The 17920-nt window shown below is 29.6% G+C and overlaps 4 protein-coding genes and 1 pseudogene across 4 annotated transcripts; 3 read left to right on the top strand and 2 right to left on the bottom strand.

Moving 5' to 3' along the window:
- Window positions 1-524: 524 nt before the first annotated feature.
- Phf5a (PHD finger protein 5a) lies at window positions 525-2187 on the top strand. Its single transcript, XM_074249603.1, has 4 exons — window positions 525-818; window positions 893-1217; window positions 1560-1750; window positions 1965-2187. Exons 2-4 carry the CDS (start codon window positions 1166-1168, stop codon window positions 2052-2054), a joined length of 333 nt encoding a protein of 110 aa, XP_074105704.1. The 5' UTR covers window positions 525-818; window positions 893-1165; the 3' UTR covers window positions 2055-2187.
- A 978-nt stretch (window positions 2188-3165) lies between these two features.
- Window positions 3166-6354, top strand: LOC141531644 (kelch domain-containing protein 10 homolog). Its single transcript, XM_074249565.1, has 3 exons — window positions 3166-4088; window positions 5385-5729; window positions 5800-6354. The coding sequence occupies exons 1-3, from the start codon at window positions 3399-3401 to the stop codon at window positions 5971-5973; spliced, it is 1209 nt and encodes a 402-aa protein (XP_074105666.1). The 5' UTR covers window positions 3166-3398; the 3' UTR covers window positions 5974-6354.
- Window positions 6355-7374: 1020 nt separating this feature from the next.
- LOC141531648 (uncharacterized) lies at window positions 7375-8969 on the bottom strand. Its single transcript, XM_074249568.1, has 2 exons — window positions 8791-8969; window positions 7375-8721 (listed from the first exon to the last, which is right to left on the bottom strand). The coding sequence occupies exons 1-2, from the start codon at window positions 8798-8800 to the stop codon at window positions 7634-7636; spliced, it is 1098 nt and encodes a 365-aa protein (XP_074105669.1). The 5' UTR covers window positions 8801-8969; the 3' UTR covers window positions 7375-7633.
- Window positions 8970-13293: 4324 nt separating this feature from the next.
- Window positions 13294-14256, bottom strand: LOC141531651 (tyrosine-protein phosphatase non-receptor type 9-like; annotated as a pseudogene).
- Window positions 14257-14329: 73 nt separating this feature from the next.
- Window positions 14330-17866, top strand: LOC141531652 (receptor-type tyrosine-protein phosphatase zeta-like). Its single transcript, XM_074249574.1, has one exon. The coding sequence runs from the start codon at window positions 15490-15492 to the stop codon at window positions 16393-16395; it is 906 nt and encodes a 301-aa protein (XP_074105675.1). The 5' UTR covers window positions 14330-15489; the 3' UTR covers window positions 16396-17866.
- The last annotated feature ends 54 nt before the right edge of the window (window positions 17867-17920 follow it).

Below are 17920 nucleotides of genomic sequence, written 5' to 3'. Positions count from 1 at the left end.
TTTTAAATTGTTTAATTGAAATTTTTTAAACAAAAATTTTCTAAAAATTTTGAAATGTTAGCTAACTTAATTTTCATTAAAAAAAAACTAAAAAATAATCAAGTAACTGCTAACTTTAATGTCATCAAATTTCAATAAATTAAAAATGCAATTTTTTTAAAAATAATTTTTTAGAACTAATTTTTTTGCTAAATAAAATTAAAAAATTGTCAAGTGACAGCTAACTTTAATGTCATGCTAAGTTAATTTTCATGAGTTACGGTTACTATTGTTTACACACCGACTCCAGGTTGTTTTCTGCAAAAAATTAAATCTGGGTGATGTTTCGCCATGACTACTTTGGTTTTTTATTACAAATTGTTTTAATAAATCTATTTATCATAAATGACACAAATAAATTATTTTTTTCATTGGAATTTTCTCTTTTTTTTAGACAGAAAATTGTAGGCAAAATTAAGCGGTTCAAGATTCAAATTCTGCGGCATTATAATTTTGGCTGTCTTTATTCTCTTTGGCGCCACTGACATGTTCTCAATTTTTTATTATTATTTTTTTTATAAAAAAATTTTACGGACCACATTTATTTAGATAAACACATCAAACAATCAGATGTTGTTTAATTGCAACCATCAAAAATTTATTTTAAAGCATTAATCAAACATAAAACAACACAAAAGCATTCTTTGAGGTTAAGTTTAGTTGGATTCATCTGAAAATAATTTGTCAAAGTTTATTTTTATTTTAAAACAACGTCCAGAAATTATTTAGCCGGTAGGAAAATTTTTCTTGTTTTAAATTATTTAACAAAATTCTTTAAGGTATATTATATTAATTTATTTTCATTTTAAGAATTTTAAGAATATATCGATTAACTATTTTTTTTTATTCATAGGTTTTCATAAACATAATTTATTGTTATGTACAGAAAGTAATTGTAGGAGATAACATAAAATCAACAGAAATTTTTCATTACCGAAATTTTCCAGCAGGTAAAATATTTTGAGGTGTGAAATATTGATAGGAGAGATCTTGCTGCTCTAAAGTTTACCTATCACAGTTTAAAACTTTAGTTGGGTTCACTGTAATATTAGTCAAGCTCGGAGTATTTCGAAGCAAGCATCACGTGTGTAGAATAATATTTACAATTTATTTTAATTATTAAACCATGGCCAAACATCATGCTGATTTAATTTTTTGTCGCAAGCAACCAGGCGTTGGTATGTATTTTCACTTATTTTTTGGAGTAATTATTAATTACCAATTAAATTAAAAAAATTGTTCCAATTTATGACACTGAAGTTAACAAATATTAAAAATTTTTTTAGAATTTTATAGCAATTAAATTATTATAAAAAAAATTTAATTAAAAAGTGTCACATGTGAAAATTAATAAAAATCACAAGTGAAAATTTTCAGAAGCATTTTTTTATTATAATTAATTTCTTAAAAAAATTAAAAAAATTTTTAAAACAGCTGACAGCTAACTTTAGTGTTATTCAAATTTTGGTTAGATTGGTTTATGAGTTTAGCTCATTAATAATATTATATTTTTATTTAAGCCATCGGTCGTTTATGTGAAAAATGTGATGGAAAGTGTGTGATCTGCGATAGTTATGTCCGACCATGCACGTTGGTCAGAGTTTGCGATGAATGCAATTATGGATCGTACCAAGGACGTTGCGTGATTTGTGGTGGTCCAGGTGTATCAGACGCCTATTATTGTAAAGAGTGCACTATTCAGGAGAAAGATGTAAGTGTCTTATGAATATTTAGAGATTTAATTTATGAGTAACATAAAGGATTGTTTTTTGAATTTATAAAATTAATTTTTATTATAAGAATTGCCTCCAATTCTCAATTCATAAGTTAAATAACTGAAAATTAATTATTCTTCTCCGTTATTTTTTTAATTAATTTATTTGCTTTATAAAATTATATTAATAAAATTATCGTGTTTTTTACAGAGAGATGGATGTCCTAAAATTGTCAACTTGGGTAGTTCTAAGACCGATTTGTTCTACGAAAGGAAAAAATATGGATTTAAAAAACGTTAAATTTTATAAATTATTGATAAGAATTTTTTCAATTTTTTATAAATAAATTAATTCATCTTTTGAAGATTTTAAATATTAAAATAATTTCGATTTAATACATTTTTAAATAAATTAATTTAAGAATGAAAAGAAACTTTTTTTTTTAAACAAAAATCATTTCAATTAAATATAATATTTAAATTAGCCGAGGTTTCTAACTTTTTTTTTCATTTATTAAATTGGAACAAAAAATATTTTCTTAAATTGCACTTAAAGTTTTTCAAGTTTTTTATAAATGAAAGATTCTTTTTTCATTTTTTTCAATAAAAAAAATTATAAAAATTTTTAGATATCGGCTCGCTTAATTTTCATTAATTAAATAAGTGAATATTATTTTTTTAAGCTGGAATCAGCAGATATTTTATGACATTAAAATTAGCTGTCACTTGACAATTCTTAATTTTCTTTAACAAAAAAATTTGTTCTAAAAAATTATTTTTAAAAAATTGCATTTTTAATTTATTAAAATTTCATGACATTAAAGTTAGCAGTTACTTGATTTTTTTTTTTTTTTTTTTTTTTTTTTTTAAGAAAATGAAGTTAGCTGACATTTCAAAATTAAAAAAATTTTTGTTTAAAAAATTTAAATTAAACAATTTAAAAAAAAATTGTCACATGTAAAAAACTTGAAAAATGATAAGTGTAATTTTTTAGAAATATCTTTTTAGTTGTAATTTAATTAATAAAAAATTTTCAGACGTCTGCTAACTTCAGTGTCATTTTTTTTAACAAATAAATTTGTTAAAAAAATTATTTTTGAAAAATTGCATTTTTAATTTTATAAAATTTCTAAATGTCAATTTTTTTTATAATTTTTTTTTTACTATAATTTATTTGTTGAAAAAAATTAAAACAATTGTGAAGTGATAGCTAAATTTAATGTCATGATATTTTACAATTTTTTTTTATTTGTATAAAAATTAATTTAAAAAAAAAAATTATTTTTAAAAAGGTTGCACTTGTTTTTTTTTTTATTTTTTAATGAGGAATTTTTTTGTTGAAATTTTTTCATAGTAATTTAATTGTTTTAAAAATAAAAAAAATTCACTAATGTCGGTTAATTTTAGAAATATATTATTTTTCATGGATAAAAGTTCGACAACTCGTTGGCGCTGCAGGCGTAACAGCTGTAGAGTTGTGATGCGCGTTCTAAGTTCTAAGATATAAGCAGTAAACATCGAGTTAACCTTTGTACTGATAAATATTAGTGCTAGACAATTAAAATAGATTTTTAATTAACTATAAAAACTGGATGAAAAAATTAAATTTTTTTACAAATAAAATTGAATTAATAATTGAGAAAAAATGTATGTATTCAAACCTTTTGTTTTCGATGAACATCTTCCAAACAGCATCGCAAAACCTGAAGGAAGGACAAAATCAAAAATACGGTGTGATGGAAAAAATTTATACATTTACAGCGGAAAAGATCCTCTTGCGATGGATTATCGAGAATTAGCTGATGATCACATTTTTGTAGCAACAAAACCAGAGTTTCGTGAGATCTGGATGTATAATTTACCCTCACAGCAATGGAAATTATTAGGAAATGAAAAGTGCTTGCCGGATATAAATGACAAAGTTTTTGGGACTATTTTTGAATCTAATTATCTGGTAATTTGTTCAATAAGAGTACCTTTTAATAACGCGCCTTCGAGCCGCAAGTGCCGGCTACATATCTGTAATTTGAGCGACGAAAGTGTCTTGGTCCAAGGAACTAGTGGAGAAATTCCATACCCTTCGTTCGCAAATAACTTAATCCGCCATAAAAAATATTTTTTTACCGTAGGGGTCACTAGAGACCTTGATAATTTTTCAGATGTCTATCGATTAAATATGGAAAATGGTGTATGGAACGCAGTTTACAGGTGTCGAGAGCTGGACCCTAATGAACCTCTAGGAAGAAACGGACATACTTTGGTGTATGATGGGAAAATAATTTATATATTTGGAGGATCCACTGACAGTCCTGGTCTTGATGCATTCATTTTCACTGTAAGCTTATTCTTCATTTTATTAAATAAGCTAAGGTAAAAGCCCCAATTATTGACAGGGGTCTAAATATTGACACTCTAAATTATTTTTAAATATATTTATTCATCTGTAACAATAATAACTATCATATAAATTTTTATTAAATTCTAATTAATTAAAAAATTGAAAAAAATTACTGTCACATCAAAATATTAAATATTAATTATTAAAAAAAAAATAAAGTTAGCACCAGTTCATCAAATCAGCTTACAAGCGTCTATTTTCTTAACAACTTTGGTTAGAAAAGCATTTTTTTTTTTTTAAATGCCGAGTTTAAATTAATTTCTTCATCTAATTATATGATCTTTTTTTTTTTTTTTAATTAACAATATATGAAAAATTTATAAAATTGAATAATCGAAATTAATTGTATGCTTTATAATATTTAAATAATGGGTGTCAATAACTAGTTGATAATTTTTAAGTTGAATCTCATATTGATAGTCAGTCGACAGCGCTATGACGCCATGATAGAAATTTTATCCAAAAACATAAGAGCCAAAATTTTTTCCAACTTTTGAAGACAAAAAAGCTATCGAAATCTTTTTTTTTTCTTTCACGATATTTTTTATCATCAATGCACCGTAAAAACAAGCAAAATAAAAAAAATAAAAAATGTTAATTTTTCACTTAGATATGGCCAAAAATAGGATGGGCCCCACACGGAAAGAACAAGATGACACTGGATATCATCCCAGATTATACTCAGTGATATCTGTGGTAAAAAAAATTTCAGATAGTAGCTAGAAAAATCTAGATTATACTGCGTGATATCTAGATTATACTCATTATAATTTGGATTATACTTAATATAATGTGTATTATACTCAATATAATCTGGATTATAATCTAGATTATACTCATTATAATCTAGATTATACTCATTATAATCTAGATTATACTCATTGTAATCTGGATTATACTCATTATAATCTAGATTATACTCATTATAATCTAGATTATATTCATTGTAATCTGGATTATACTCATTATAATCTGGATTATACTCATTGTAATCTGGATTATACTAGCTACTGTCTAAGAAAAATTTTTCACTGAGTATAATCTAGGATGATATCCAGTGTCATCTTGATTTTTCCGTACACTTGTAAATAATTACCATTTTTTGTTATGGTTAAAAACAATGAATCTCTTCAAAATTATTTTCTTAGTTCAAGATTTTTTTTCTCTTGATTCAAGTTAATTTATTTTCAGTACATAAATATTTTTTTTTTTTTTTTTTTTTTTTTTTTCCAGAAACTTTCAGCGTTTGATTTAGAAAAATATCGATGGACAACTGTAGACACACTAGGAGACGAAGAGTCCATGCCACATTTTCCAACTGCACGAGAGGATTTTGGAGTTACGCAGTATACACATCCTAACACCGGAGAGATAAATGTAATTATATCCGGCGGCACTGTTGATCATAACGATGCTTTTAATGACGTCTGGCAGCTCAATTTGACGAGTTTAAAGTGGACATGTCTTGAAAAATTTGGAACTGCGTTACCACATTCCGTTGATGGCCACTCAATGAGTGTTTCTCCGACAGGAAAGCTATTTACGTTTGGAGGATTTGTTGCAGATGAAAAGGCACATGTAAGTATTTATTTTATTCATGATCATCATCACGTGATCAACACCACCGATAATATTTATTGTAATTTAGTTTCAGGGGTCTTGTTCATCTACATTACATTCGGCTTGGCTCACAATCCCAAAACTTACTGAGATTTGTTGGGAAGCTCTGTTTTTTTATTATCCAGATTTGAAATCGATGACTGAACAAGAAATCAACGCTCTTGGCATTCCCTTACAATTACTCAAGTCGCGATTAATATGATTGAATGTTTATAGACATTTCTAAGTCAATTTTGTATTTTAAAAGATTTTATATTTCATAAATATATTATATTACTACGCAAGCTCATCACACAGATTTTTTTATATTTATTAAATTTATAATTAACGATTTTTTTGTTACTTTAAATTACTGCGTACACTTGAACAAAAAATAATTGATTTTATATATTATATTATTACTTTGTTGTACAGAATACTTTTAATAATATACAATATTATAATTTAAATATAAAATTTATATAACCTTTAATTAGTAATCACAACTTTAAAACTAAGATTTAATTAGAAAATTTGCGTACACATTTTTGTATGGAATTGAAAACAAACTGTAAATATGTAATAACTTATAAAGTTACGAAGAAATAAAAATTACTGAGAGAAGAAATTGACGTGGCTATTTTTGACAATTTCCGGTAAAACTGGCATGTTAAATTGTTTCCAAATGAATAACACTAAAATTATCAGTTATTTTACAATTTTTTAATTTTTTTTTAAAATAAACTAGGTCTAATATAATTTAAAAAAAATTTTATTTATAATTTTTTAGAGCTTCTAAAGATGGAATTTTTCAATAAATTTTTTTGCTATTTTTTAAAGGGGAAGGAAGGTTCCTTGTGAAGGGGAAGGAAGGTTCCTCGTGAATTTTTCTATTAAAAACATTAATATTATTAGGCCCTAACTTTATTATTTTAGAAAATATAGGCACTTTAATAAAAATTCAGTTTTCTCATCTAAAAATAGCTGTAATTCGTTTAATAATGAATTTAGACCGATATTCTTTATTGAGAAGGATTCCTCGTGAATTTTCCTATGGGAAACGTTCGTAATATAAGGCTTTAACTTTATTATTTCAGAAAATATTATAACTTTAATAAAAAATCAGTTTTCTAACCTAAAAATCGCTGTTACTCCTAAAATGATGACTTTAAAATCATTTTCTCTTAAAAGTGAGGTTCCTTGTTAATTTTCCTATAAAAAGCTTTTATATTATTAGGCTCTAACTTTATTATCTTAGAAAATATAGGGGGTATTCCATGCCAAATCGACCACTTTTGACCCCGACCCTTTTCGATTTGGCCGAAAGTTTTCCATCCTTTTCTACCCTATAAAAAACGGTTCTCAGAATTTTTTTGAATTTTTTTACCTAACTCCAAAAAAGTTATGAATTTTTCAAAAAAATGGCTTTTTTATTTTTAAATAGCCATAACTTTTTCAAAACTAAACATTTAGGTACCTTTTTTTTTTTTAATTTTTGTTTTTAGATGTACTTTCCGATAAAAATATTAAAAAATTTTTGTAAGTCAATACATATGGAATTTTTCAGTTTTTTGACAAAAATCAATGATTTTTCGAAGTTCGACATTTTTTTTTTTAATTTTTTTTTCTAAAATAAACTTTAATCAATTCCACAGTTATCCCTGTAGAACCCAGATTGGGCCGATTTCTCTTTCTATTTTTTTTATTCAATTGAAAAAATATTGTTAAATTTTCAAAAATGGAAAAAAAATTTTTTTTCATAAATTTTATTTATATAATGAGATAAATACAATTCAACGATTTTACGGCATTACATTCACAATTTAGAGGCTTCATCGATGACTGTAATTAGTAAGATCAATAATTGATGCAGCTAAAATTAATTACTTTTCTCTCTGTCGTTTAAATATTTTACAAATTCTGTGTTCATTCGAATTCGAAAAGTTTTTAACTAGTAAACAACCATTTTTGTCCGGAATTATACAATGTAGTTGTTGAGTTCCTGTAATCGGTTTCGTTTTCAAAAATCGATCATTTAAAACATTTACTGCTGTGTCATAATCTTCTTCTGGGGAAAACTTCACTATAATATTCGGCAAGTTATCCGGTGCAGAAGCCCATTCAAAAAGTTCTTCTGGTGTCGTTATTTGTTTGTCTACCGCGAGTTGGAGACTTGCTCTCGCTGCAAGTCGTTTGAGAATACCACCGATTCCATCACACGGACCTTTCCCATGGGCAGTCGCAAAAAAATGCCATTCAGCAGGAATATCAAAATCATCTTCGTGGTAATATAAATTTACAAAGTTTTTAAAGTTTTTAAATTGTTGAGGAGCTCCATCAGAAAAATAATAAATCTTGTTACAACGTTCAGGAAGACTTTTCACGTAATCAGTTATTATTTCGATGAAAACATGAACAGCAACGGCATCATGTTTGTTAGAATCTGAGATAATTACTAAACTTTTGTGTTCAAGTTTGTTATTTACTGTATAATAAATAACGACTGGAAAAACTGTTGCCTGATTATTATTCCAGTGAAAACCAGCTGCCGCATTTTGTACTACGAAGGCATAATTTTCTGCAAAATCACAAATAATAACGTATTCGTTTGGTTTCAATGTTTCTTTCAATGTCTTCAAGAATTGGGCTTGCTCCTTAGCAATGAACGAATGAGGTAGAAGAATTTCTAACTCACTACAAAATTTTTCCACAAATTCTTCTGTAGGCTTAATAATAGTTTCTAAACTACTTCTCGGTTTTGATATCCAATATTTATATGTAATATTCTCGATTTCCCGGTCCTCAAAACATTTTAGTAAAATTTTACTCAACTCATCGACCCCAGGACAGTTTTTACATCCACCTAAATAACACTGAAAAGATGGATTTTCGCATATAATCATGCTCAAGTAATCGCTGTAGTGTTTAATGGGCTTTTCTGTGTTCCTTGTCAAAGAATAAATATTTGCACCTAAAATAACAGTAATTTAGTAAACTTAAAATTCACGCATTTATAATTATTAATTAATTTGATAATTACCAAGCATCATTAACTTCACGTTTTGATGAATCGTACACACGCAGATGGTGTGTGTTCCACTTGCCCCTGCTAACACACAATGTTTTGGTCGCAAAGAAGCGAATTTTGAAAATCCAATTCTCTCAGTAGGATTTATTTCACAGAAACATTGGTATAATTCTTTTAAGTTAGACAGGATAAGTCTTTTTGGACGTGTATCCGATTACCATCATCACTTCGAATTGATACAAAGTCTTTCATACCGGGCATTTGAGCACTATACTCATCATCGTTGTAAAAATTTTCAACTTTTAATTTTACCTGATCAGTAATTGTCCTCCTATACAAAAATGTTGAGTAATTTAGTTTTCAAGTGTATTTAAAACATCGATTTTACGCTACCCATACCTAATTTCGATTCAGGTGTAGAAAGTAAACCCGTTTCTTCAACCAAATTTTTGCTACTCTTGACAAATGTCTTGATGTATTCATAGTTTCACAAATACGTCTCTCACTCCATTTTACAGGTAATAATGTTAAAATTTGTATTTTCAAAGACTTATCAGTTTCTTTATCGTTGAATTTATCATACAACATTTTAATTAGAGAGCGAAAATTTTCACCATCGTCATCAATCGATTCTTCATCTGAAGAAGAAAGCAAAACTTTTTCAAGCTGTCGGATACCCGATTTATTTTATTGTTCAAAAATTGATTATCATTCAATTTCTTCGATGGAATCGGTGATTGATTTAACAATTCTAATGCATGGTTTATTACGGGTAATTGAGTTGCAGCGCTAACTTGGGATCGTGAGCTTGATTGTGATGCTTTGGGTTCGCTATCAAATGACATGGAACCTTAAAAATAATAGTGAAACATATAGCTACTAGAAATGTATTCAAGTAACGTATAAATAATTAAAAAAACTTACGGAATGATAAGGATAATGGGAGATCCATGGCAGTTGTATTACTATCATTATCAGCCTGATCATTGTTGTCATTATTGTCACTATAGTTGTCTTCACGGTCACTTACATCAGCACTAGGATCATTACGAGCATTTGTTTGTTGCTTCACTAACTCTGAAGCTTTTTTTCGACATGAACTGCATAATAAATAATTATCATCTAATCCTAACGTTACTTTCATTGTTTGATGTCGGTACAAAAGAGATTGACTAGAGTGCTCTTATGAGTATACTCAAACTTTAAACATCTATACTTTATATTTAACATGGGTTATTCTCATGGCAATTTTTATTATCGTTCTTATGAACGCGATGTCAAATGGCGGCTGCACATGCGCCCCATGACTTAGCGGGAAGAAGACCGGCAAGCCCGGGGCACGAGGCCGGTGGGGACGCCATGAGCGGCAGTTGTACTGGGACTAGTGACTAGTGCAATATACCTGCGTTCTCTCTGACAAAGAAATTATTCCATTTGTGTTTTATTATTGCTAACGTAATTAATTATCAGTTAATTATTAGTTCTCATACTTAATTAAATTCATTGATTAGATTTTTGTGCATTAATTTTAAACTTAACATAAATTCGTGGTCAAATATTTTAGACGCCAATAAAAAGTACGTCGTACTTAGCGTTTAGCATCGCGGCCATTATCTTCAATCGCGTGATAAATTAGACGCAATGAATTATCATTGTTAAAGGTTGTCAAGAATCTTCAATTCAGTTTCATAATATTCAATTATAATTAAAATCATTGTTAATTAGTTATATTTTGCAAGTGTTAATTGAATTTAGTCAGTCGTAATTATTAATTTATCTTCATTGATGTGCTTTACTTAATTAAATTTAATCGTGTTATTTATTGAAGTCAAATCAAAATTTACAAGAAACAAGGTATATTAATAAATTCATATGTTTAATAATTTGTTGAGTTATTCAGAAAATAATTAAATTGAAATAGTAAATTCTCGCGTCAAAAAGAAATTTATATTCAACTACTAATTTAAACAAATTATTCAAATCATTCAAATCAAAAATTAATCAGATCCTCTCGGATCACAACACAACTTGATCCCAGCGATCAAAGACTTGATCCCAGTGATCAATTCATAACACAACATGATCCCAGCGATCAAAAACTTGATCCCAGCGATCAAAAACTTGATCCCAGTGATCAATTCATAATACAACTTGATCCCAGCGATCAAAGACTTGATCCCAGTGATCAATTCATAACACAACTTGATCCCAGCGATCAAAGACTTGATCCCAGTGATCAATTCATAACACAACTTGATCCCAGCGATCAAAGACTTGATCCCAGTGATCAATTCATAACACAACTTGATCCCAGCGATCAAAGATTCGATCCCAGCGATCAATTCATAACACAACTTGATCCCAGCGATCAAGGATTCGATCCCAGCGATCAAATTTATAACACACAGTCAATTCTCTTCCGATTACAAACACACGATCCTTTCTGATCATAATTACATTTCATATCTCTACTGAGATATTAATGGTTGACGGTTAACCACAATAACCTAACGGTGGCTGAGATCTATTCTCACCCCTCATTGCACAGCAGTGCGATAATTATATACATTCATATCAACACACATTCATTCACATATCTCTTAACTGTAACATCTTCGAGGAGTTTTTCTCTAGCAATTGCTAGAGTTTTCTCCTCTTGGGGAATAAATTAATCACAATTATTCACCCCAACACCGAGTCTTTTATTTTAAACAGATAGATCCTGAACCAATTCCTAACTAATCAACTACATATAGAAGAATTACGGAAATTCTCCTTAGTGGAGAGTTTGCGACAATACATTCATAATATCAGTCGCCGGACGTAAACCAATTTTTTTAAAATGACATTCCAACTCAAAAGGATTACAACACCGATCAAATACCTTTTTTGACGCCATAAAGACAAATTAAAAAAGCGCTTATAAACTAGAGAAATTATTTATTTATACAACAAATGTAATGATAATCTTTTATAAAACACTAGATTGCACAAAAGATTTATAGGTTATGTTTTAGATCTCAAAATGAAAAAGCCGCACTTTTAATCAAAACATACTAGCTTATAGCATCTAGTTTAATGGCTATAGGTAAGTCGATAATTGTTATCCCTAGTTTATCGATCTAATTGATATATTAAAATTTGAATCTTACTAAATACAGTCATCGATGAAGCCTCTAAATTGTGAATATAATGCCGTAAAATCGTTGAATTGTATTTATCTCATTATATAAATAAAATTTATGAAAAAAAATTTTTTTTCCATTTTTGAAAATTTAACAATATTTTTTCAATTGAATAAAAAAAATAGAAAGAGAAATCGGCCCAATCTGGGTTCTACAGGGATAACTGTGGAATTGATTAAAGTTTATTTTAGAAAAAAATTAAAAAAAAATGTCGAACTTCGAAAAATCATTGATTTTTGTCAAAAAACTGAAAAATTCCATATGTATTGACTTACAAAAATTTTTTAATATTTTTTATCGGAAAGTACATCTAAAAACAAAAATTTAAAAAAAAAAAAGGTACCTAAATGTTTAGTTTTGAAAAAGTTATGGCTATTTGAAAATAAAAAAGCCATTTTTTTGAAAAATTCATAACTTTTTTGGAGTTAGGTAAAAAAATTCAAAAAAATTCGGAGAACCGTTTTTTATAGGGTAGAAAAGGATGGAAAACTTTCGGCCAAATCGAAAAGGGTCGGGGTCAAAAGTGGTCGATTTGGCATGGAATACCCCATAGGCACTTTAATGAAAATTCAGTTTTCTCATCTAAAAATTGCTGTAATTCGTAAAATAATAAATTTAGACCAATATTCTTTGTTTACGAGGGTTCCTTGTGAATTTTTCTATAGAAAACGTTTATATTATTAGTCTCTAGCTTTATTATTTCAGAAAATATTAGCACTTTATAGAATATATTTCTAGATCTAGACTTAAAATTTAATTGAAATATTGTTTTGACCCGCACAGATTCTAAATTCCATCCGATTGAAATGTATCTTTTATCCCTGTATAAAAGGAACCAGAATATATACTGGAACCAGAATGAATACATATTAAAACCAGAAGAAAACTTGAGTAAATCCATAACGGAATCACAATGAATACATTTAAAAACCAGAATAAAACTTGGGTAAATCCATATTGGAATCAAAATGTAATTTTAGTGAATACATACCCATTTCAGAAAGAAAACATACCAAAACCAGAATGTAATCAGAGTGAATAGAAACGGAAAAAAACATCAAAATAGTTTAAAAAATTTTCCCGCCCGTCAAGTATGAAACTTGTAAACCCTGTAGCTTACCAAAAAATCCATAAATTCAGTCAAATTTTTTTTTTTTAATTCTTTGAAGGAATTGCAGGCCCCCTACCGCGGACGGCTATGTAACTCAGTGTCGTTAAATTACAATTAATAAAATAAAAAACCCAAAAAGACTGTGTATCATTATATATTGTGATCCAAAATTACAAATAGCTTCAGATAAAGCCATTAAAGAGAATTTCTAAGCTTACATCAAGATCTGAACAACATTTCCACGTCACTTTTAGTCAAGTGGGAGCGCAATTCCATGTACATTTCAATATTCGACCTCAAAGTAATCAGAAAGTAAAGAACAAGATTATTAACAAAAATATAGTGATTAAAAGCTTGCAAACTAAATCTCCGCTGCTGTCTCACTTTTATCATCGTTGAAGCCACTGATATGCTCGCAGTGTGTGCTATCTGGTAGAGGCATATGTCTGCAACACAGTAGGCAGCAGTTCTTCCAACACCTTTCTCTCCATGAACGACAATTGGACCCGGCAGGAGTTGGTTGTTCTACAAGACTTGTCTGAAATAAGCTTGGTCTTTTCTATTGACAGCCATCAGGAAGTCAATTAGCATTTTAACGTCCGGAGTTTCGTCTTCTGGCCAGTTGAGGTACTTGAAGTGATAAATGAGCCTCACTTCTCCAGTATCTATGTGAATTACCTTCAATGTTGTCTTGGTGTAGTGGGAATAACGCTTAACGCGTTCTTCCTTGATGATAAACTCATTAATCAGCGTGTTATCTTCAGTGGGTGAAAAATACTGGAGGTTCCTTTGTTCTGATTGTTCCTTGGTGCCGTTTAACATCACAATAACTCGAGAGTTCTCCTGCCAGATCATTTTCCAAAAATCATTGAACGTCCCGGGCATTGGCTCTTGCGTTGCAATAAATTTGGCGCTCATATCAAATCCCGCTATATAATTTGCGTTGATGTAGTCCGAGCTGTTGTTGGATCTAAGGGCCACCCTAGAAATGTCCCAACATGGATAATCGACACACCGGTTCTTGTTTTTGTTGCAGGACAGTAAAAAGTTGATGCAAGTGTCGACAATCGGTAGGTTAATGATGCTTGAATACTCTTCACAGATCATTTCGTGGTATCTTGGATCCGTTGATCGACGCACATAGTCACTAACTTTGTAAACTGCTACAGAAATGGCAGCCATTGAAGTTTGTTCAGTATAAGATTAGAATTTCAGCAGAAGTGTGATCGCAACTGATGATTATGTTACACTAACGATGGTTTCTATAACAATGGAGTGGTTTGAGGTTCATTATTGAATATTATTGGATTGTAGGGTTTAATTAACGGTGGTATAGCCTGTAAGGATCGATTTTCCTCCTGATAACACTAATCGATGCCCAACAAAATTTCCTTTTTTGTTTATAATTAAAGTATTTGTTGGATAAATTCAATAATCGAATTATTTATTAACTGGTTTTTCCGGTAGCTAATGAGGAAAGCGATCAAAAAATAGCAATAGGGTATAATCAAGATCTTTACGTCACACTAAAAAAAAAAAAACATTGTGTTTAAATTTGTAGATTTATTTAAAATAACTTAAAAATCTCCTTCCCCTTAAACAGTTAAATAAACTGTTCTGTTATCAATAAATAAAAAACGCTCGGCGTTTAATTCTTTTTTTATCTATGTATATCGTCATAAGTCTAACGTAATCAATGTCGACGTGCTGTCTAACGTTGTATTTTGCGAGTACAATGTTATTTATCAACAACATGCGTATCCTGAGGTAGGTCACGGATGCAAAATCTGGCTCAATCTATCATCAATTCAAATTATGTTATTAAATCTAACGGGAAATTCTTTTCAGATACTGCAGCTTTAGAGAGCTTAATTCTTCAGACTTTATTAAATTATGCACGCATTAAAATATTTCCACAAAATTACAATGAAAAATCTAAACAATAATTAAGATATTTTAATGTCTTATTTGCATCCATTGAAATTAGTCACTCCACTCTCCTTTTTAAATGATAAACAAATTAAATTTTTAATAACCTTATTTTCGCTTAATCTTGAAAATTATTTTAAAGATTTACCGTACAATCGTAAATCAATCAAAAATTTTCTTAACACAATTCAAAAATTGTTTTCATAAAAAAATTCTTTTTAAATATCTGTTCACAGATCTGTACAATAAAATGCTTCATAAATTTTTATAAAACAGGACGTGTAATTGTATACTTTTCTTGAAATTAACCAGTCAATCGCTTTATGAACTCAACATCGCAGAAGCTGTCATGATTTATTAAAACTGCTTTTGCGTGTCAAACGATGTAAATACGTGGAGGAAGCTTTATAAACCGACTATTCAGTCTTGAGCGTTCAGTCTAATACTGTCAGTGATCGTGATAACAATCAATCATTCTTCAAGAAGATGAAAACAGAAAGTATCGAAGAATTTCAAAACCGAAGAGACCGTTTGAATTTTGAAACAATAATTAAAAATGAACATTCTTTAGTCAACTGTATTTTCCACGCGGACAAACATCAATTGACGAAAAATGCGGGAAAATGTAATCGTAAATCAATTGTCGGGAATATTGGATTTGATATATTTTCTACTTACCAGGTCGACGGATTCAGCGTCAAAAGGAAGTTTGTGATAGTCAACAATTCTGGACCTGAAGTTGATTCGTACAATTTTTGGAGCTTCATTTGGGAAAAGTGCTGCAAAGTTATTGTTAGAGTCGACAGGACATCAAAGAGACGTAATTGGCTGATAAATTCACGAGATGACGCATACGCTGTTGGTGAATTCCTTATTTCGAAGAAAACTGTCTCGTGCAAGTATTACACACAACTGAAAATAACAATAAGAAACATAATGGAAAGACAATCAAGGAGAATAACCTACTTGCAGTATCACTGTCTGGATGAGCTTTCTTCAAGCGGACCCAGGCAGATGACATTCTTATTGGAGATGGTGAACCGGAATCATGCAGCGAAAAGCAAGAAAAGCGCATCTGGCCCTATTGTCATCCACAGTGTTGGCTGTTTTGAAAGGGCGGTTTCTATTTGTGTGCTGGACATTTGCTTGGACCAGTTGATAGGAACTAACTCAGTGTCTGTGCTACACGCTATTTTAAGTGTCAAAAGTCAAGTGTCCTTCGAGTTTTTCAGTTTGGAAGAGTATAAATTTATTAATAACATCTTGCTGGGTGCCATTAGAGTGTTGCGGTTGAATAAGGCCAGGTCTTTGGACCGAGAACTGGAAAGTAAATCTTTGATTAACCAAGTTAAGAAACAGAATTTGTTTTTTAAACAAAGGTCTGTTCCCTGAAGCTTAGTTCAATGTTTTAATTTTTAAATATTTTAAATAATATTTTTCTATCGTGTTAATCAAAAAATTACTACACTGAAAGGTTGTTACGGACGATGCCTCAGGTAGCGTAGCTGGAAGCGCCCCTGGGGCGCAACCAAACGGAACCGTTTGGGCTTCAGTACCTTGGGCTTCAATGTACCTTGTCACTTCAAAGAGCGAGCACCTTTATAGGGCTTTACATGAGTCATACAATTAACAAAAGCACTAGTTAGTTAATTATTGTTAATGTTCAAGTGTCTAAATTTGAAACTGTTAAACTGTAGTAATATAATTAATGGCAGAAGTTATGGGTCCAATGGATTAGTTAATGATTAATAGGAAAAAACAATTTATTTTTATCGTCAATTCTCAGAATAATGTGTGTCGTTGATTTTATCACTAATTAAGTACATTTTTTGTATTATGTAACAGTTTTAATTATGAGTTATTCCATTATTATTGATGTAGATACCAATGGGATTACAAAACAGTTCAAAATGAGTATCACGATGTTTTTTGGACAATAAAGTGCAAATTGACAACATTTTGGACTTTTAATTAGTAAAACTCCCCTCAAAATATGCTACCAAAGGTTATTTAAAAAAAATAAAAGTTTTGAGTTGATGAGAACCCAAATTATCCAGTTTAGCTTTGGTTCCAAATGACGCAACTTTAATATCAGTAGCAAACAATAAAGGCTTTAAGATAACAGAATGTTTGGCATGTAAAAACAATTTTGTTTTTTTGCTATCAAATTTTTTGGGTAGCAATTTATAAATTTCGACATTGAACCCAGGCCTGGATATCCATTGTTACCTGCAACTTCAAGACAAATTTGGGCAACAGCAAGAAAGAATGATGCTAGAAAGAATTCCAGTCAATTTGATCATTGCCAGATTCGAAACATCAAGCTATTTTTGAATTCTCAAAGTTATCCTTATGGGGACTTGAATTTAAATATAAATAGCAACCAGTATGCTTTATTATATGATATGTACTTGAACTTCCAAACGTCATACTACAATAAAGAAGCAGAACCGATATTGACTAAGAAAAAATTCTTAGAAGAAGCACCACTTTGTGTCATCGACTGCTCCAAGCAAAACGAGACTATAAAATCTGGACCAGTAGATATTAGATTGGAATTTGAATCATTAGCTCCATTTCCAGCCAATACAACTGCGTATTGTCTAATTATTCACGATCGTATTATTGAATATAAGCCTATAAGCAACACTGTACGAAAATTAATGTAAAATAAAACAATGACTGTTAGATTCAATTTGACACCGACTGTGCATTACATGCATGTTTGGGCTTCAGCATATCAACTTGCAAGACAAGGAGAATGGGAAAGAGCAGCTAGAGATAGAGAGATATTCAGAGAAAGAATTAAACGTACAAGTAAAGTTATAGATCCTGTACTAAGAAAAAAATTATTTCAGCTGAAAATGGAACAATTAAGTAAAATTATAGAACCTGTACTAATTAAAAAACTTTTTTC

The sequence above is a fragment of the Cotesia typhae genome, unplaced genomic scaffold, assembly GCF_013202065.1.
Source record: "Cotesia typhae breed Kobodo isofemale line unplaced genomic scaffold, CoteBio_Ctyphae contig_50, whole genome shotgun sequence".
Taxonomy (NCBI): domain Eukaryota; kingdom Metazoa; phylum Arthropoda; class Insecta; order Hymenoptera; family Braconidae; genus Cotesia; species Cotesia typhae.
The sequence above is the reverse complement of the archived record's forward strand: the minus strand, read 5'-3'. Positions and strand labels throughout refer to the sequence as shown.

Bases quoted from the DNA above. Each gene is read 5' to 3' on its own strand.
- Phf5a (XM_074249603.1), top strand. From the start codon at position 1,166: ATGGCCAAACATCATGCTGATTTAATTTTTTGTCGCAAGCAACCAGGC. The intron at 1,218-1,559 runs GTATGTATTTTC...TTTTTATTTAAG, and splicing joins TCGCAAGCAACCAGGCGTTG to CCATCGGTCGTTTATGTGAA. The intron at 1,751-1,964 runs GTAAGTGTCTTA...TGTTTTTTACAG, and splicing joins GCACTATTCAGGAGAAAGAT to AGAGATGGATGTCCTAAAAT.
- LOC141531644 (XM_074249565.1), top strand. From the start codon at position 3,399: ATGTATGTATTCAAACCTTTTGTTTTCGATGAACATCTTCCAAACAGC. The intron at 4,089-5,384 runs GTAAGCTTATTC...TTTTTTTTCCAG, and splicing joins TTGATGCATTCATTTTCACT to AAACTTTCAGCGTTTGATTT. The intron at 5,730-5,799 runs GTAAGTATTTAT...ATTGTAATTTAG, and splicing joins TTGCAGATGAAAAGGCACAT to TTTCAGGGGTCTTGTTCATC.
- LOC141531652 (XM_074249574.1), top strand. From the start codon at position 15,490: ATGAAAACAGAAAGTATCGAAGAATTTCAAAACCGAAGAGACCGTTTG.